The sequence below is a fragment of the Desmodus rotundus genome, chromosome 8 (genome assembly GCF_022682495.2).
Source record: "Desmodus rotundus isolate HL8 chromosome 8, HLdesRot8A.1, whole genome shotgun sequence".
NCBI classification, from domain to species: Eukaryota; Metazoa; Chordata; class Mammalia; order Chiroptera; family Phyllostomidae; genus Desmodus; species Desmodus rotundus.
Window position 1 is genome coordinate 54,437,683 of NC_071394.1, and position 21,769 is coordinate 54,459,451.

General features: G+C 42.5%; 1 protein-coding gene across 5 annotated transcripts in view; it reads right to left on the reverse strand.

Annotated features, from left to right (window-relative positions):
* Positions 1-1,350: 1,350 nt before the first annotated feature.
* Positions 1,351-21,769, reverse strand: part of STAU2 (staufen double-stranded RNA binding protein 2) — a 356,018-nt gene continuing 335,599 nt past the window's right edge. For all 5 annotated transcript variants that reach the window (XM_024578270.3, XM_045186116.2, XM_045186118.2 and 2 more), the window contains 2 exons: positions 3,616-3,704; positions 1,351-2,454 (listed from right to left, as the gene is read on the reverse strand). In XM_024578270.3, the coding sequence (XP_024434038.1) occupies positions 2,361-2,454; positions 3,616-3,704 (183 nt within the window). In that variant the 3' untranslated portion in view covers positions 1,351-2,360. The remainder of the gene's footprint in view (positions 2,455-3,615; positions 3,705-21,769) is intronic.

Below are 21,769 nucleotides of genomic sequence, written 5' to 3' on the forward strand. Positions count from 1 at the left end.
TTTTCCTAAAACACATTGGCCTCAGCTCTGGGAAGTGACTACAAAGCCCAGCGCTGATTGAGAAAAGCTGAAAGCAGACACTGTAATTGATAAAGGAGATAAGTCAATCTGTGTCCTTTAAAGAATAATGAGTTCCATTTTTCATCAAAAAGATCTCCCTGTGCCAAAGAAACATTCTTTCAATAAATCTACTTAATGGTTTCCCCTCTAATGATATATAACTTTGCGCTTTGGAACAGAGCGTCACCGCAGGTCCCCAGGAGGGACTGTAGGCCACCCGTCATTTGCATTGCTAATTCAGCCCAAAGAGAACCCAAGATTCAAGGAAGGGCTGCTGTTCCAGGGAAACAGGGGAAGGCTTCCTAGGGTCTTCAAGCAGGTAGATGGGATGGAGTTTGGAATAAATATCTTGGCCCTAAACTCAAGATCCTTTGCAAATTTACATTCCCTGCCCACTCTGTTAGGGATGCGTCAGCTCTGAGGATGACTCGAGTCACTTAGCTCAGAGTTAAATGCTTTAGATACTTGGGTTGTGAGAACTGATTAGCTCTGTTTATTCACTGTTCTCCCACAGCCCTGTTCGGGCCACGTCGGTGTTGTCTGGACTCTGGGCTGTGGAAGGTGGTCTTTGTTTACTGCTTTTGGTAAACTGAAGACCCACTTTAATGACCCTGCCTGAAGTGGTGCTGTCTACAGGCCTGTTCTCAGCCCACCTGAGGGCCTTGGAGAAAAAGGGCCTGTCCTGGAAGGGAATGAGTTAGGGCCCTCGGAGCCCTTTGTGCTAGGCAGCAGGATGCACTGTTCAACCTGGCTTAGCTTTGTGAACCCCAGCTTCACAAACGTGCTGTTATTTCCCCAAGGCCCAAGCTTTTTGTAACCAAACCTATTTCCTCCAAGGGCACCAGCCCTCCCAAAACTGGTGGACTTCCCCACATGGGAACCATTACAAACAACCCTGGAGTTATTTCCTCATGTGGCTGTTTGTTTATTCTTCTGTCGCGTGTGAGTCAGCCAGATCGATTTGTGGTGGTTTTGCTTGTGAAATCTCACATAATTATATTCCTATTGTCGTGTTGGGTCGAGCAGTTAGACGGTATAGTGTTTTCTCATTTCGCAATGTCTGCAAATCAATAAGGAGAAAGCCTGAACAATGAGATGACGTGAGCTGGTCTGGAACCTGGCTCCACGTCACCGGGAGGCAGCTCTGCAGTTTCGCAGATACAGACAGCTAGTGACAGGGACGTCCTCTAATGCCACTGCTGAGCAGGATGACTAGGCTGGGTGGTGGCCTTTGGGATGGGCTTCACTGAGGTGATTCTTAAGGGAATGAAAGAACGACAGTAATCACACTTCACACAGAAACCGACCAAATTTTTACTGCATTTGCTACACGCTGGATTCCAACATGCTGGTCCCAAGCGTGGCAGGCTACAAGCTGGCAAGACTTTGACGGCTCCTCCAACAGGCTCTTCCTTCCCCACCAGGGACGCTATTTTTATGTTGATCCTCCTCACTGTCCCAAGTCCAGAGGCAGTTATTAAAAACACTCTTGATGCAAACAGTGAGTGGCTACAAGACACGAATGGGGGTAAGTGCGATTTCTGCCACAGGATGTGGAACCCAGAGAAATGGTTTGTAGAGGCAAGACGCCTCCTTGGTGGCTAAGAGTATTACGGAGCTCAAAACGCACAAGTGATTTGTTTTTTAAATTCCTGGAGTATATTGAAACTAGTCGTTCCTAACATTATTTTGTAGTTTTAATTAAATACCTGACCTGATTTAAACCATTTTTGTTTGCATACATCTTTGAGTAGTGTGCCTTAAAGTTATTCATGTTTATATAGAATGAAGATTACAAATATCTGCATAAAAAGAGAAACTGTGTGACTCTATATGAAGACAACAACCATCACATTCCACAGCACGTCATTGGTTAATTTTTGAATCATCAAGCATTATTTAAAACGAGAGAGAATATAACTGAACACAAGTGCCACGATGAAACAATCGTAACAACGGAACCAAACCCAATTTCTCTATTGATCATTTAAAAGCTTTACCTCTGTTTCTAACACTTTTCATTAACTGTTATTTTAAGCTCCAGTAGCAGGATCAGATTTCTGCTGCCTCTGGACAAGCGAGTTATGATCTGATCTCAAGTTCCAAAGGAAATGCGCCAAGTTTTATTTTTCCCCAGTTGAATAAACAGTACTATGTGTATTATCTCTTGTGTTAGAATAGTGTTGTCTTCACATAAGACTCAAATAATGGTATTAGTCATTCATTTCCTTGAACACAGACACCCTCATGCGTGCTGACAGGTTTATAAGGATGCGGTGGCAGCGTGGTTCTGGGAGCTGCTAGATGCCGGACTTTGATTTCTTGCAGTCCTGAGCGGCGGAGCCTGGGTGTGTCTGGTTATTGTCCGCTTTCTCTCCCAGATGCTGGACTTGTCTGGAAGATTAATACATTAACAAGAGCTGAGGGTCCAGGGTTGCACATCTTCGACATGTTTATTAGCAGATGGCACACAGGATTCAAAGGTCACCACCAAAGTGACATTTTAAAGTGAAACAACAATATTTATGTTCAGATAGTCTACTGATGAGATCATGTGGAAATGGTTTTGATTAAATTAGCTTATAAATGGTTGTCAATCTATAGACGACCGAAAATGCCGTGTCTGTTTGCCAAATGTTTTCTTCTCACACTCTCACCTTTTATACATTAATGACCAGAGGCTGGCTTGGGGGTATATGCTTCTTTAACTGTAGGGTCAGCCTGTCTGGTTTTTGTGTCCCGGGTTATATATATGTTTTTTCATTCTAAAAATCTTGCCTCCTGTGTGTGTTCTGAAATCTCACCTGTTATTATTGCTTCTCTGAAAGACTTTGGATTCCACCATGTGAATATAATTGCATTCAATTTCTTTACTATAAATTTGGAGAAAATCTAAAATCTACTATAATCTAAATCTACTATAAATTTACTAAAATCTGGAGAAAACTAAAATTCAGTCTCAGATAAGACCTTATGTTCAATATCATTTAAAAAAAAGCTATGAGCTAGATTTTAGAAATACTTATTAGAGCTGCATTTTTGCCTTTGAAGCCCTTGGGAGCCACACTTTTGTGGCAACACGCGCTTGTGTTTCATAGGACAATGTGAAAACCAAATGCAGCCGAAGGGAAGGAGAGTCGCCTCTCAACTCCTTTGTCTTTCTCTCTACTGAGCCCACAACTTAGCAGGAATGTGAGTCGACATTTTTAACTCAGAAAATGGTTTAGCCAGAAAATGCTCAACAGTGTGAAGTGAACACAAAATTTTGTTAGTTTCAGATGTCTCCTCAGTCAACAAAACATGTAAATATTTCCAACAAAGGCATTAAAATGCAGAAATAGTGACCAATTAGATTAAAACTTTCACAGTCATACTGTAGGAAATGAATATGACCGTATATAGTCATTCTCATTTATTTACATTTAATTGTGTTATGAATAATTTTATAAGATACAGATATTAGTGTCTTGAGTTTTTACTTTATTATGATCTATATTTATTTTTTATACAGTGACAAAATTATAAATGTAAGAATACAACAGAAGAATTACTCACTTTTCAAGAGAACCTTTTTCAATATTCATTGCCCCTTCCATTGGATCCAGTCCTTGCTCAGAAAATTGTTTCAAGGCACTTAAAGCTGCCTACAATGAAAACAAACACAAGCTAACAAGAAGATCCATTCACTGACTTTAATGTAGTAAACAGGTAATTGTAAAAGAAGGCTGAGATATTTAGTAAAGACTACCATTTTCATTAGTCTAAATAAATGGTTTTTGCATCACTTCGCAATATTACATTTGAAAGCCTGGATTATCACGAGCAACGTATATACTATGAGAGCTTTCATTTTGGTGTGTGCTGGGGGAGATGGTGAGAGGAATCTCCACAAGTCTCACACCTTATCCCTTATCAATAGTTTTATAAAATCACCATGTTTTATCTGCAAATGTATTGTAGAAACACCTCTATAAACATAACATTTTGATGACGACTTTGCATAATTTCTCCTTACTTTACTGAAACTACACATTCTCTTCCTTCAGCTGTGAGAGCATCAGACTTTTCCAACTTGGGTACTCTCTTCAAAATTAGCATAAAGGTACTGTTTAATTTTATAGACAGTGGGCCCCAACCAAGTCATGGAATGTGAGCAGTGAAATGAAGATGCTCATGCATATGGAGCAGATGGTGTGATGGTATCCTGAATCTTCTCCCTCCTCCTGGGGCCCTGGGGAAGCAGGCCTGGCCATGGCAGAGCCTCCCAAGGTGTTGATATGCCCAAGATGCGTGGGAAGCTGAAGGAGGTTGACAGGCTGGTGGAGCCTTGTTGGATAGCTGGGAGGCACTAAAAATGCGATGCTGATAAGATCTACATAACTTGTTGACACTCCTGTGCATGTTCCAAACTGTTATTTCTTTAAATAAGAATTCGGTTTTTCTTTTTCCCTCCCCCACACCCCACCACTTTCAAGCTCCATCAGAAAGGCTTTGCTGGGTCTAAGATAGGTGTGAGCAGTCAGGAGTGTTTGAACCTGGGAGATCCTGCTGGGTCACCCTTTGGTCATCTGTATCTTCCCAACTGCCTTTGAAAAAGAGCTAACTCTTGCAATTGCCCAGACTTGTAGCTGCAAAGGGCCCCTTTTGGGTAGCTGACTAAGAGCGTGATCTCTTTTACATTTCCTTATTCATAATATACTTTTTGGCTTTTAAGTTAATAGACTTTATTTTTCTGAGAGCAGTTTTAGGTTTACAGAAAAATGGAGGAGGGAGTACAGAGTTCCCATACACCCTTCCACCACCCCAACACAGTGTCCCCTATTATTAACATCCTGCATTAGCACAATGAACTTGTTAAGAGTGAGGAGCCAATGCTGATACATTATCATTAACTAAAGCCCCCAGTTGACATTAGGGCTCACTCTTTGTGTTGTACAGTCTATGGGTTTTGACAAATGCGCAATGCCATGTGTCGTCCACCATCATGTCACACAGAACGCTTTCACTGGCCTGACAAGTTCCTGTGTTCCACCTGTTCATCCCTCCTTCCTATCCCTCCTCCCCTCCTTAAGCACTGATCCTTAACCACTGATTTTTTAAACAGTCTCTATAGCTGTCTTTTCCAGAATGTCATACAGTTGGAATCATACAGTATGTAGTCTTTTCAGATCGACTTCTTTCACTTGGTAATGTGAATTTAAGGTTCTTCCATGTCTTTTCATGGCTTGATACCTCATGTCTTTTAATCAGTAAATACTATTTCATTACATGGATGTACTGCAGTTTGTTTATGCATTTACGTATTGAGGAACATCTTAGTTGCTTCCAGGTTTTTGGTGATTATGAATGAAGTTGATATAAAATATCTGTGTACAGATTTTTGTGTAATATTTATAATATTTTTCTCCCTTCTTTCTTGGTCTTTCTATTTTTTAAATCACAATTCCTATATCCAACCCAAAGTAACAGTATGTCCTTTTCTTTTTCTTTAGACTATTCTTCCTTTAGATCTCTGTTCTGGTCTCTCCAGTTCAGATGTGCTGATCTGGATGCCTACTCAGGTCTGCAGTCTTGGCCTGGGTACGTGGAGACAGGGAGGGGCCGTGCTCAGGATCTCTGTTTTCACCACTATCTCTCTCTATGAACCTGGAGTCCTCAGGGATGTCAGTGCCCTGCCCCCGTCACACTCCTGATCCTGGTCTACGCTCAGACTACACGGCAGCTGGTAAAGGTGGTGGCAGCAGGTAGGTACTAACCTCAGCTGGGTAGGAGCAGTGTGGCTATCTCATTGGAGCACTGTTAGGGGTTGAACTGTGTCTTCCTCCCAATTTTATGTTGAAGTCCTAATCCACAGTTCCTCAGAATGTGGTCTTATTTGGAAATAGGGTCACTGCAGATATAATCAATTAAGATGAAGACATAGGGTAGGGTTTGCCCTGATCCACTATAACCAATATCCCTATAAAAAGGGGAAATTTGGACACAGACACACACACAGCAACAATGGTGTGTGAAGAGGAAGGTGAAGGCTGGAATGATGCAGCAGAAGCCAGGAAACGCCAAAGATAGCCAGCAAACCACCAGAAGCTGGAGAGAGGCCTGGAACACATTCCTACTCTCAGTCTCAGAAGGAGCCAACCCCACTGACACCTTGATCTTGGATTTTCAGCCTCTAGATCTGTGAGACAGTAAATTTCTGTTGAGGAAGCCACTCATCAACACTTTAGCGGTACTTTGTTATGGCAACTCTAACAAACCAATACAGGTACACCATGATTCCTCTTTAAGGATATCAGAACCTCTTTCTCCTCTCATGTTTCCTTTCATCTTTTCATTATAAAAATAGTTTTTCATTACAGAAAAATGATAATGTGTAGGCAAGTAAAAAAAAAGTGAAAATATTCACAGCCCCACCCACCATTCACAGCTTGGTGTCTGCCTTTCCATATCCTTTTCTATCCCCTCTCCACATGGACATACTGTCCCCCAGATCACACCTGCCTGCTGTTGAATAGCCTGCCCTTTTCTGTTGACAGGAGCAGTTTCCCACAGCATGAGAAGCGTGTCAGTGGCATCATTTCCCATGACTGCGCAGCACCCGCTGGCTGCACGTGTCCTTCTACATTGAGCCAATCCCTACTGTTGGACCTGCAGGCCACTTCCAATTTTTAAGCTGTAATTAACACAACACCAAGTTTCCTAACAGTTAAATCTTTGTGTACCATCTCAATAATTTTCTTATGACAAGTTCCTAGAAACGAAATTTCTGTGCCAAAGAGCAAGCACATTTTAAAGACTGGTCTCTCTGCCCTCGGCAAGGCTGTGGTCACACCAGCAGTATGAGGGTGTGTTTCTCCGGGAGCTTCTGGAATTACCTCTCAGAATCACTGTGTGGATCATTTGAGCACATTGTCATTGTATGGCCCTGTTTTCTTTTTAATTTTTCCATCCTGATCATTTACCTTATTCAGTAGACTTGGCTTTGAGTGAAGTTTGTTCCCTTCAAAACTTAATTGCCCCTCAAAAGACCTATATTTGGACAATTTCCCTCCTCCCAAAAGAAATTTTCAGAGAGAGTTGACTCTCATTTAAATTCAGTTAGCTGACCTATAAGGTCCTTTGAGGTTCTGAAATGCAGAGGTGGCTGCATGGCCTTCTCAGGCAACTGTGCTGAGAAAAGTCCTAACCTTGTCAGCTTGTCACATGAAGCTGCACTCTGCAGTCTCACCTCATACCCACGTGTGAGAAGTGAGGAGCCAGGCCACTCACATAGAGCTCCAAAGACCAGTCCATGCCTGGACTCTCCAGATAACACAGCACCATGGGGCAGGCTCACAGACTTAGAGTTCTTTGTATATTCCACAGCCTTGAACAAACGAACAACTATTTTGTTCTGACCCATTAATATGTGCATTGTTGGCAGGAATGCTGATTTTTATCAATTTCTTCCCAAATGGATTATCACAGAAGGCTATTCAGTGTCTGGAAATTTGAATGTGCAGTGTGATATTGCTGAATGACACCCTTGAGCGCCCAGTGCTTCTTGGTCCTGATCTATTCCCAACAAGGCCAAAATGACAACCAAAACCAATTTTTAAAAAACTTAAAAAAATATCATATATAGGCCAATTGTGGCCCATCTTCACAAGTGGCTTTTGGAATATTTGGTTCCCAGAGTTGTCTGAACAACAGCAACCAAATTCCTTGCTTCACTGAGTCCAAGACCCAGTGACACCTGCTCCCTTCCATCCAAAAAGAGATGCACATATGAGATAAAGGCCAGGTCTCAGGTAGCAGGTTCAATGTTTCAGATCTTGCAAAACCTCCTGGATGATTTTATCTACATGTCAGGCAGGTCTCTGGGCACTGTCAGAATGCCTGTCATCACTCAAAGAATGTCCTTCAGGCTAGAATGGCGGTGTGCTATTTCACTCAATGCCACGGATGGATTTTCAGAATTCCTGCGTGGCTGTTTCCCTCCACAGGTATGCTTAAAGGTTTCCAAATAACATTCTTTTATCCATTTGATGAGATAATTCAACCCACATCTTATTGATAACTCTGACTACAATCGCTTACAAATATGAGAAGGCTTCTTGTTAATTTATAAAAGGCAACAAAGACAATTTATCTTCTCTGTAAACAGTAAGAGCTACCATTTCATGAGTATCACACTCTGCCATAGTCGTGAGACCAGGTACTTTACCTGGTGACCTCAGATGTTAGCATAGCCCATCCAGGTGGGTTAGCCTACCCATCAGGAATTCAGCAACCTCCTCAAGGTCACACAGCTATTCACTGGCAAGCAGAGGTTTGAACCCAGCCCACATTCTTGATCGCATCACTTTATTTCATCCAAACTGAAACACTGCTCACATTCAGCCTGCCCAGTTTCTAAGTAGCTCCTTTTAGTCCCGTGACTGCAAAGTCACTCGTACTACATCTCTTCCAATACTCAGTCTATTAATTATTTCCCACAATAACTGCTTGAGGTAAGCTCATACAACTACCTTCATTTTCTAGAAAAGGAATTTTTTTTTTAAATTTGTGGGATCACACAGTCATTTTCCAGCCTCTAGCCTTCTTGTAGACCCTGGGTTGACTTGTAAGGCTTAGTTCAGCATTTTGGTAACACTTGCAGTTTGGGCTAAAACTAAATTGTTACAGTAATTATTTTGTCACTTAGAATTACCCAAGGACGTGATTCTCCATTTCTTAACCTCTGAGAATACCCAGTCTCTCACTCCCTTGATTTGCCTCCCTCCTCCTTCTATTGGCTAGGAAGAGTTTTCATCTGTCTCAGTCCTGGGGTTGCTGGCAGGAGGGAGAAACAAACTTCAGGGTTTGTCTGGGGGTGTGGGATACGGGTTACAGAGTGAGAGGAAGTGCTGGGATTGCAAAGGTGAAATTGACAGAGAAAGCGAATGATGAGTTTGGCTATGATTTACAGTGAGCAAGAAGCTCAATGTGTTTAGGAACGTGAGGCCGGCAGAGGCTGCCCACCAGGTGCCTCCTCTTACAGGCAGGTAATAACAGACTGCTTGTCCAGCTGCTTCCTCCCCCACCTTGTCACAGCCCCACCCTCAGCCCCAATTCATCATCCACTACTTTTCCAGAAAAGACACCTTACAGATTAAAAAACTCCATGGAATGAGCTGGAATTTTACTTCCCTTTCCCACAGCAGAATGCCCACAATAGGCTTATGCAGTGAAACCTGAAATAGCCACTTTTCATTTAGCAAGACCCAATTACCAAACATCTCAAAGGACAATGTACAATAGAATGACTTCTATAGACAAACACTAAAAGTTAACAGTCCACAAAATATTTCACTCTGTACTTCCAAGTCTGTCCAGAGGACAGTAAAATCAACAAAATCCCTGTGTTTAAACTGCATGAACTGAATAAATTGTTACTTTCTAGAGGCCAGGTGCTTAAAAAAAGTTCAGAACATATTGTAAATATTCTACCTAATGTTAAATAAGGACACTTTGTGAGAGGAAAATCAAATAGCCCTCATTTGGGGAGACATATTGAAAGCCTGATGAAGGAACAAGTTCTGCACCATCTATCATTGGAGGGAAAGTAGGTAACAAGATACTGTCTGCAGCTCCCCCTTCAGCAGGGACAATGTGCTGTGCGATCAGCATGAACTAACCTTGGGGAGTTGTGGGGAGGAGGTAAATCTGGGTTCCTTAATGAGGAACACCCTGAATGATCTTAAACCCAAGTGTGTGACTTCCCACACCCCGAATTCTCCATTTGGCTTTGGCCATAAACAAAAAGACAACTAATGATTTCATTTCCAAGGTCAGAAAATGTTTTCCTACCAAATCAAAACAAACTCACTCAGCATCTACTTGTATGTTACCACATCTACCAACTGGGATCGTAAACTTTAGGTCTATGACAATTTATATGTTGTGGGATTTTTTTTTTAAAGGTATATTCAAAGCAACACATGTAGCTTTGTTTGAAAGGAGAAAAATAAAGTATTTTAAAGAAATGAATGGTATTTCCCTTTTTCCTCCTGTTTTTTTCAGTTCAACACTTGTCTCCACACGTGACACATGTGTGTGCACGCACACGTTCCCCTCAGCGCCACAGGGTATCTGCACAGATACACAGGAATATTTTTGTCCCCAAAACATTTTACAGCCATTTTGTTAGTAAAGCTCCACCGGTTCCAAACCAGATGTTGCCACCATCTCATGGGTCACTTGTTTTGTGAGTAGTTACAGCAATGCCAGAAACATGATGCCCATAAGACACTTCCCATGCCTGTTGGTTGGTCTTAGTGTGCACGTGTGTGTGCGTTTACAGAATGGAGGTGAGTCTTTCCAGCCATTTCTGTAATTTCTAACTTTCCTCTTGTCAATTAGCAAATTGTGTTGAGACCCATATGTATTTTCCTTGCTTCCTTCTTCAGGATTTGATGGTTTGGAATGGTAGTGTAGCAGTGTTAAGTCATTCTTTGAGAGACAACAATGGTCTTCATTAGCAAAATGTGAATTAAAACTCATCATCTCATGACATAGCTCTTTTGGCGTCTTTGAATCTGATGCCTGATGCATCATTTCATTTCCTGTTTTTCTATTTCACACTTTTCCCACCGATTTTATAGCCTGAATCCCAGAAGCAGACAGCTGTTCCCATTGAAGTCAATGGTGACCACACATGTCCGAATGTGGCCTTCATTCTTAAGTGAGGGCCCAAGGGTCACTCTGTTTTGCCTACAGTGCTTGCACCTGCAGAACTCTTCATGGGAGCAGATCTAAGTGGTAGATTCCTTTCAGAAAACACCAGTGGTCAGAGGTGCAGCCCGTTAAATGAGTCTGCTTCAATGAGAAAGGGATGGGCTTCAAAGTGCAAATGTCTTCATTTGCAGTTGAGCACTTTCCTACCTTTCATCCCAATAATCTTTGAGACTAACTCCATATTAAATTACCACAGGTCTGGAAAACCAGAAGGCTCTTCAGTAAGCCCGAAGGCCTATTGCCCAAAGAATATGAATTTCAATTTTTTTAAGTTATCATTTTCTTGATTTGAACGATCTATAATAAAATGCTATATAAAATAAGAGAAACCAAAAAGAGAAAACTCTATTTTAGGTTTCACTGCATTATAATAGAATCCTCAGTCTCTTACATGTCAGAAGACTCCAATGATAAGACTTTAAAAATAAAATAAAAACAGGATTATACTGAGCTTTAATGAAACCAAACCACTTGCTGTCAGCTTTCTAATAATTTTGTTATAGCCCACAAGTTCAATTTATGTTTCCATAATCCTATTGTTTCAGGCAATTTCCATAAAATTGGTGCTTTATGAAATGACTCACTGTTGGAACAAAAGGCTGCCAGCTGCACAGGTGATGGCTATTCATTGTAAAAAAATCAGGGGGTGGGGTGTTGGCGGACACGTAGGGTTTAGGCAGTCTGCTAAAGCAAAGAACAGGAATCTTGATTCTAGAATGTGGGGAATTAGCACAAAGTTGGGCATTTGAACTACGGACTTAGCCATCACCTTTATTTCTTGGTCAGACTCTTAGGCTGGATAATCCACGTAGCTGTCCGCCTTGACAAAAATAGCCGAATTCACTGCTGGATCAACTGTGCCAAGAAATGCTTCCAGGATGTTTAGAATAAACTCAAGCGGTGGCCTCCATGTTGGCATGTCTTCCTCTAACCATGATCTTTCTGTTTACCAAAATCATTCCTTTTAAAATTCCTGTGTCACCCTCTGTTTAATGACTTTTAATTCAATAAAAAGTTCCCTTTGTAATGGCGTTTTCGACGTGGCATTGCTACAAAGAAAGCACAACTGTGTGCTTGGCAAGATATTGTCCCAGAGCATCTATGCACTGATTCCCAGCATCGAAGCATGCTACCTCAAGTGGCAACAGTGACTTTGTAGATGGGAGGGAGGTATGAGCACTGAGATGAAGAGATTATCTTGGATTATCTGAGAGGGTTCAATCTAATCACACCTTAAAATCAGAGAACCTTCCTGGCTTTGGTCAGAAAAATGTGGTCAGGAAAAAATGGTCAAAGAAATGCATGGTTGTTCATTTTGAAGATGGGGGAAGGGAAACACAGCCATGGAATATGGTGGCCTCTAGAAGATGGGAAAGGCAAGAAGATCAGTTCACACCCCCCCCCCCAAAGAACAGCTGACACTTTGATTTTAGCCCAGTGAGACCCCTCCCTGTCTGACTTCTGACCTACAGAACTTTAAGATAATACATAGTGTGTTGTAGCAGCAAGATAAAACTAATACACTTTCCCTGTCATCTGATCAAGGAAGGGGAAAGGGCATGGCATTTGGAGTGTGGTCAGGCCTAGATTACAATGCCAGCTGTATTGCAGACTGGCTGTCTTTCTGCAGCTTCCTGCAACTCCCCAAGCCTTTCTTATCACCTGTGAATTGGAGACTACATCACTTATTGCATTGGATTGTTCGAGGGGTTAATGCCTGGCTCATAGCAGTGTTTAATACATGAGGGCTTTTATTCCACATCTTTCTCTGTTGAGCCCAAATCCAATCACAATATTCTTTATATACTCTCTATCTCCACATTAATTTATGTCCAGTTTCCTGTGCATTTCTATTATTTTTTCTAGCATTGTTCACCCATCTCTCTTCCCAAGAGAAACCTATTATTATGCCTCTTCCTTAATGAAAAGTCATTAATTACTCCCAGCCTCAGAATAACTTTCCATATCATTGACCCAGCATTTAAGGCTCTTCATCAGCTGCCCCCATTCTACCTCACAACCTAATTTACCATGATTTCATTACATTATGTGGCCCACAAAGTGCCAGTCACCAGCTTCAGAGACACCTGGCAGGTGTCAGGGTCATCAGCCAGCTCTCTGGCTACACACCACCATTTCATAAGCCTTGTCCTGGTCTACTTCCTGTCTGTTGGAGACATTTGAGTCTTTTCAACTTCCCAGGATGGATGTCCCTGATTCCCATCCTGTCTCCCACCTAGGAATTTCTGACAGCCTTTGCCATTTGCCTACCTGAACTGTGAATTGTCTTTGATGTATTTACGTCCTGTCTCCCAGGTAGTTGGTCAACCCTTAGCCGGTGGAGCCATTTTCCTCTTTGAAATCATCACAACAGGTTTACAGAACATCTTCAAGGAATATTCCTTGATAGATTATACATCAGCTTCCATCTGAAGCAATCCCAGACAGGCAAGTGCTAGAGGACACTTTTCCTATTTCTGTTTTTTCTCTCTTTTCTGCATCGTCAGCCTGCACTTGGTTTTCCCCTGCAGCAATGCCAAAACTTATCTCAATTGAGGTCCTCTCTCCTCCTCTTATGTTCCCACCACTCAGTGGCCAACATGTCATGGGATAAACAACCCTGGGAAAGCAGGGCAGTGTGGTATGTACCTGTGTGAGAAAAGTTCTCCTGCCCCACAGTTTACCTGCATGTAATACAGGTGAGTTACCATCTTCTCAAAATGTCAGTCATTTGGACTTTAGCGTCTGTCACATTTGAGGCTGGCCCTCCCCGAGTCACTGCGAGGTGTACACAGGAAGTGCCTGGGAAGCCTCACTTGGGAGGACACCACAACAGGGTTTTGCCTAAAGCTTTCAAGATGGCACATCCTTAAACAGAGGACCAGAATGGAGCTTCTTGCACCTGAGGGGAGCCTGGCTCTGCAGGGCAATCAGGGCTGGATACTGCAGCAGGGTGGGGCCTGGAGTAGAACTTCTCCTCTGGACCCAAAGTCTCCTTAGCTTCTTACTGACACTTGATTTATATATGTGTGTATGTATTCACTTTTTAAAATAAAAGTTCCAAACATTCACAAAACTACAAAGAATAGTGTACTGAACCCCACATACCTATCACTCAGATCAAGAGTTATCAGTATTTTGCCAATCTTGTTTCATGTATCTTCATGTTTGTCCTGTAATATCCCCAAATATCACATAATGACACACACCATTATCACACTTACCAAAATCAACAACAAATCCTTTCTGTCATCTCAATACCCAAGTCATGTTAAACTTTTCCCGAGAGTCTCAAAGATATCTTTTAAATTCACTTTTCAAATCTGTATCCCAGTAGTTCCCACAATGAATTTGATTGATCTTTTGAGATCCAGGAGTCTTACGGCAGGTGGAATAACAGCTCTCAAAGATGTCCAAGTCTAATCCCCACATCTGTGAATATTCCTTTACAAGGGATTTTGCAGGTGGGATAAATCAAGGACCTTGCAATGGGACAATTAGTTGGTGGGTCCCATCTAATTAGGAGTCCCTGAAATTAGAGAACCCCTCCCAGCCCTGGTCAGAGATTGAAACAGGACAATGGAAGATGGGTCATCGGGTTGTGCCATTACTGGCTTTGGGATGCAGGAAGCGTATAGAAGCTGGAAGAGGGGAGAACACACGGATTTTCCCCCAGAGCCTCTAGAAAGAAACTCAGCCCTTCCAACTCCTTGATTTTAGGCCGGGGAGGCTGAGTCTCACTTCTGATTACATAACTGTAAGATAGTACCTTTGTGTTATTTTAAACCACCATTCCTTTGACAGGGAACTGAAAGTCACACCAAGGCGTAAACGTGGGATGCCAGATTCTTTCCTGAGACCAGGTTGGTGCTGGGCCTGGGAAGGAGAAGTGGGGCCTGACTGAGATGCTCAGGAAAGAGGAGCCTGGGGGCCTGAGAAGAAATGAGGCCAGCTGTGTGGGGTGGTCCTTAAGATGCTGCTGGTGGCTCCCTGCCACCACCTTGGGCAAGAACAGAAGAGCTGTCCACCCCTCTGAAAGCAAGCTTTACACTAAGATCCAGTCACTCATCGCATAAAACCTTTGCAGACCTGGTCTTTTACTTGGGGACCTAGGCACCACTCCCCATTTCCCTCATTATGCCCTGTGCTGGGCTCCTCTCTGTTCCTTGACCACCATGACAAGCTTTTTCTCACCTCGGGCATTCACACTGGTTTCTCTCTACACCCATCTCTTCTCATGTCAGCCCCCAGGTCTCAGCTCTGAGGAGGCCACCCTGCCCATCCCATCTAGATAGAGTACACCCTGCTGATTCCCAACAGATCACATAACCTTGTTCATTGTCCTCATAACACTTGTCACAACCTGTGGCTCTTTCCTAGAGGGAGGTGTCTGGTCTGTGTGATTCACGACTGGGTACCATCATTCATTCCACAAACATTTATGAGAGCCACTGGGAAAATGAGATGAACCCACACAGTTCCTGCTGTTTGTGGCATGTCTGCAACTGAGAGAAAATCATGCAGACGATGCCAGATTAGCAGGATGGTTGCTGTGAGGAATACACGGTAGCAGCACCAAGAAAGGAAAAAATAGAGTAATGGAGAGGCAGTGTTTGGGGTGAGATATAGGGTAAGCAGCACTTCTTCTGGGAGGCAAACAGTGAGAGGAGGGTATTCTCAGCAGAGGGAGCTGGGGGTAAGTGAGAACTGGGGGCACAGTAAGTGTCCTGTGCAATTTTAAAGCTGTTGTGTAGAAACGGAGGCCCCTTATTCTGGGGAAGGCTGAGCCAAGCCCAAGAGGCAGAAGGCAAATGGATTATGTCTCAAAATGGGAAGGAGCCTGGTGTCCAGGGAGTACACGCTGGACACTGAGGTAAGATGGAGGCACGCCCATGGCCTGGGCCATCTGTCACGTGGGAGGCAATGCTGGCAGGCAGGTGGCTGGGAAGGCATTCTTGTCTCTCATCTCTCTGACACTCTAGTCAGGCCTCACAGGGAAAGAGCACCAGCGTAGTTTCAGAGTGAGAAAGATTGTTGGAGAGGTGACATTTAGAATTTGTAACATGTAAGTATGGATTGCAGGTAAAGCTGAGTTTTCCCTGAAAGGGGTAAGATTTTGGACCTGAGCTTCGCCATTGGTCATGTGACCATTGTCCATCCCTGTTGTTTCTCAACTTCTCCATTTAGAAGACAGAATCAGTAAAACTATCTATTACAGGGACTAACTGATGCATGTATTTGACACAGGTGTCCTGGAAGTGTGCACTATATACAGTGTTGTGTGAAATTGTTGAACAACTGATGTCACTGCACGATCTCCAGCTTCCTTCTTACTGCTCCGAGGCCGGGCAGCACTGTGGTTAGAAGCCTGGATCTGAAGTCCCACAAATCTAGGCCCATTGACTGACTGCCTCCCCCTCTTACTAGCCACAATACCTTGGGCAAGTAATAATCTCCACTATGAAATGATATAGTATCTTGTGCTGATGGCGTTCATTTTGATCTAAGGAGGTTTATATTTCTAATTCATTTAATCATTATAGTAGCCACAAGTAAGCTTGACCCTCATCCCCAGCAAAAATGTTGATATGGAGACATAGATAAAGTAATTTATGCAATACCACATGGCTTTTTCTTGGTAGATCTGGAATTTGGACCCAGATGGCCTAGCTCTTGAGCTGAAGCCTTTTTATTTTATTTTAATTTCATGTTATTTTATTGATTTTTTTAGACAAGCAAAGAAGGAGGAGAGAGAGCGTGCACGAGAGAGAGAGGGAGAGAGAAACACTGATTTGTTGTTCCATTTATTTATGCATTCATTGGTTGACTCTTATATATGCCCTAACTGGGGATCGAACCCACAACCTTGGCATACCAGGACAACACTCTAACTGAGCTATCTAGCCAGGAACTAGAGCTGAATTCTTAACTATTACAGTAAGTCCTCACTTAACATCATTGTTGGGTGCTGTGACTTTGAGTAAAATGATGTATAACAAAGCCGATTTTACCATAGGCTAATTGATAAAAACTAGAGTTAAGTCCCTACAGCATCTCATCAACATTATAATGAAATGATACCATTTGAGTGCTCACGAAACAGCATGAGGCAGACCAAGGCATGGCACCTGCAAGAGCCAGAATCTGAGTTCAGGCTCTGAGAATATGGGCCTCCCTCTTTGATCCAGGCCCTAACTTCCTGTTCTACTCCCATGAGGTCTTCAGGGTAATGGAGGGGGTGAGAAAGGAGAAACTGCAGCACTGGTGGCAAAGGCCCTGGACTTGTCTGGGCAGGCAGGTCACTGGTGACTCCAGCTGGACTTGAAGCAAGCATAACTGACCTCTATAGGGAGATCTTTTAGGTGGGACCAAGATTTGGAACTAGGCTAATTCCGAGTCAATGTCAAGGCTGGAACCAAGATAAATTGGGACCAGTTACTCACTGAACTAATCAGAAACTATAAAGGAATGTTAATCAGCAATTTCATACTTTTCCCTAATATTACAAGGCTAGATGTCTTGGTTTGGGGACCTCCAGCACTCTTCCTCTTCCTCTAATGTCACTGGGCACCTCTTCTCAGTCTCTGCTGCTGACTTTTCCTTCATGCTGGATTTTCAGTCCATCTTGGACTGCTTATCTTCTCTGTCAATAATCTCTGCTTAGATGATTTCATTGAGGCCTATGGCCTAAATACCTGATAAATATGATGACCTCAAATTCCCATCTTCAGCCTAGCCTTCTGCCCTACAGTTCACACATGTGACTGACTTCCTGGTGGATTTCTCCACTTAGGTGTCTAGTAAGGATTTCAAACCGGCCCAAATTCGAACTAGTGATGACCATTCCCCAAGTCACTCCTCACCTGGGAAATGAACCCCTCATTCCATCAGTTGCTCAGGCAAAAACCCCAGGAATCAACCTCACTCACTTTTCTCTCTCACCTCCCATGTCAACCCATTGGGTTCTGTTGGTTCTTCTTTGAAATGCATCCAGAAACTAACTACTAACCACTTGTTCTGCAACCATCCAAGCCAAAGGTACCATCATCTCTTACAACACTCATGCTGTAGCTTCCTAAGTCCTCAAGCTATTCAACCTGTGTCTACTTCTGCCTACCTAATAGACCCACCCAAATATCCAGAGAGAAGGGTGCAAGATGTAAATGAGGACAGGTCACGACCCTACTCAAAACCTTCCAGTGGCTCTTAGAACAGAACCGCAATTTCGGATTTGGGACCCAAAGCCCTTTGTGGCCCCACCCCATCTACAGCTCCATTCTCATCTACCACACCCTCCCAAGCCCATGGAGCTCAGCGACATGGACCTCTCTGACCTTCGTAGACCCTGCATTCATTCCTGTCTCGGGGACTTTCACATGCCTTTCCCCAGACCTGGGGCTCTCCTCGAGTTCCTTGTGTGGCCCGCCCTCACTTCATCCAGATCACCACTCAGTTGTCACCTGTCGCCACTCCCTCAGGACATAAAGAAGCTGGACCATCCACTCCTGTCCTGACATTCTCACAGTTCCTCACACTGCCTAAGTTTTAGTGCTATTGTCTCTCAAACGTTGTTAGATATTTACCCATTTGCAAGTTTATTGTCCATTTGCCCATCAGAATGTGAGTTCTATGAGGGCAGAGGTTTGTCTCATTTGTTCATAGCTAAACACTCAGCATAATACAGAACAACACTCAGAATAATACAGGCTCAATAAATACTTATTGGTTGAATGACTAAAAGAATGAATGAATGAATGGTTAAAAACAGTGATCATTTTCAAGAATATGTAGCCACTTCCTACACATAGTTTTATTAATTCTCAGAAGTTCCCTATGGAAATCAGGGAGTAGATCATTTTCTCTATTTATTGAAACCAAATAAATGGTTAAATAACCATTTATTTGATGTTTAAAGACTAATTATCCAGCTGGATTACTTACATAGCTGCTAAATGGTTTTCAAATGAAGAAAGTTAAAAATCACAATAGATCTCCAACATGGGTGTTCTTGGATGTTGTAAACTTATTTTATGCCAATTGCAACTTTGGAAGCAATTTTATCTGAATTAACTTTAATTTTTCCTAGAAAGTACTAATATTTTTAAACTATGAAAGTCACTATAAAATTCAAGAAGTAAATTGTATCTTCTTTTTCTTATTACAATAGAAAGAAAAGCACGTCACTAATAATATGTATTACACTTCATTTGGTAATTTTTTAGAAACTCCATTAAAAGTAATTTTAAAAACCTATATTTAAATAACCATCTCAAAAAAACCTAGTACCCTGATTTCTTAAGAACATCATTAAGACAATATAATCAAAGAAAGAGAATTATTTTGTGTTTAAATAATTATGATCACAAGTGGTCCCCTTCTCCTACTTCCAGCCCCAAATCAGAAAAAAATTGGTACACTTTTGGGCATATGCTTTAGGTATGCCAAATGCTTAAGTAAAAATTTCTAAGCTGTTTCAAGAAACTGCTCATGCTTTAAGATGGTTAACACATTCTAACGTATCCAAACAGAGGGATTTTTCCCCCCTAATTGCTTGGCTGCCGATGAAGATGGAAATTAAAAGAATCCATGTGACGTTCAGTGATGGAATCCTAATCCACCTTAAGCTGCAACATGACAACTGGCAGTTCCCAACATGTATTATGAGACAGAGAATTACTTTTGCCTGAGGGTACATTCCCTTTCAAAAGCAAAATATTTTTCTCCTTTTGCTTTCTAAAGATATCATGTTGAACTCCACTCTACTGGTTAATCTTTTAAGGAGGCAAGATCGGTAGGAGAGAGAATCTGTGATAGGTTTATAATTTTGAGGCAAATTACAACATGAGGCATTCCAATATGCAATTTCAAATCAAAACCTGAACTTGGGTAAGGGACATTGTATCAACCAACAGCATTCTTTAGAAATGCCTGACATTCAATTGGATAGAATTATATATTGAAATAGATTGTGGACATATCATGAATGTTTTCCTTCTAGCATCTGGTGGTATCAAAGCCCAGGAAGAAGAGTGGATGACCATGCCAGCATTTAAAAGCTGCCTTCTGGATACATATGTAGCAAGGATATGAATTAAGTTATCAAAAGGCTAGAAGGATTTGCTGAAAGAAGGGCAAGTGCTACAAGCAAAACAGCTCTTTGGAATTTGATAGCATGCCACGATAGTCCTTTGTATAGCTAGTACTGTTAGCCAAACAATGGTAACTGATATTTCAAAAGAGAAAAATTAATGAATGGGTACAAGCATAAAGAGTAGTAAGGCCATACCCTGATCTATAAAAGTAAGTAGTATTTGTAGTATCTGAGATGCAATGTGGGATGAGGGGCATCAGACACCTCCTGTATGAAACCTTTCTATATCTGGAGGGGAGTAGTGACTTGTGATTTCTGTGTGTCAGGCAAGGTCAGTGAACTGCTAAACAAACACTCCAGAATCTCAATATGGAAATCTCAATGGAAAGCTCAACAGGATGTTCCTGGCAGTGGTCCCTGGTCCATCAGGGCCCAGACCCCTTCCATCTTGTGACTCTGCCCTCCTCTAGGCCAGCATTATGGTCCTCTCCATTCAGCCACTGGACAGGAAAATAAAATGGAAGACAGTATGTGGGGAGAGTTTATGAATGAAGGCTGGAAACTTTCATACTCCACTAACATGCCTACACCCAGTGACATGACTATACCTAACTCCATGATTCAGCCACCTCCACTCAACTCCAGGCTGGGTAACCAAGTCTGACTGTGAGCTGAGAAGAAGAGGAAGCAGATGGGGGTGAGTCATTAGTCTCTACTGCAAGTGGCACCACGTTATTGCACATGCTGCTGAGGCATCTGTGCATCTGTCTCCTCACGCTAAACTGCAAGTGCCCAGAACAGAGCAAAGCTGGACTTTATTTGTTTTGGTAGCTGTAGCACCCACACTAGCATGGACTGAATGTTCATTTTGTAGTCGGGGATGTGGGCTGCCTGACTCGCAAAGCCCAGCAGAGCAACCTAGCGATGTTAGGACTGGTTGTCTCTGCTCTAATATTGCCAAGACATGCCTGGATTTCTCTCCCTTCCTCCAGATAGCCTCTCTGTGAAGACAGGGAGGCACAGGGACCACATGCCAACTGTGGGCAAGGGTCGCCTACTTTCATAATTCTCATCGTGTCTTCATGTAAGATGCCTTCATAGGAGAGTCCTCATGCCCTTTGCACTACAGTGCGTGGGAGAGGGGTTGGGTTCCTGAAAAACAAAGGATGGGATGAAGGGTTTTAGTGAACCCCAATCTCAAGAATAAAAAAGGAACCAAAATCTTTATCAAGGACACACCTGACTTCCTTATTCACTGAGAGAGAAGTCAGAAGGTAGAGGCTAATAAGCAGGACTGTCGAACTTTATAAAAACCTGGAACCTTGTTCTTTGCGGCCCATTTGGTTTCACTCAAAACAAGAAGAACCTGTGTGAATACTCAGAGATAACAAAGATGGGCTTCTGTGGAGTCCACACCCACCTTGCAGTCAGGATGGGTGAGATTAAGCCTACGTAAGAAACTGAGGCAGCAAGCTGCCTTATTTGTTCTCTTTTCATTACCATAAACAAAAATGTCATAAATTGGGCCTCATCAAAAATTTTTAAAATGTTGTTCTGTTAATGACCCTGTAAGAGAATGAAAAACAAGTTACAGACTGGGAGAAAATATTTTCAGACCACATATCTGACAGAACACTAGCATCTGCAATATATAAAGAACTCTCAAAACTCAACAGTAGCCCTGGCTGGTATGGCTCAGTGGATTGAGCACTGGCCTGCTAACCAAAAGGTCGCAGGTTTGGTTCCCAGTCAGCGCACATGCCTGGGTTGTCAACCAGGTCCCTAGTGGGGGAGCGCACAAGAGGCAACCACACATTGATGGACAGAGAGAAACCTCTCTTTCTCCCTTCCTGTCTGTCT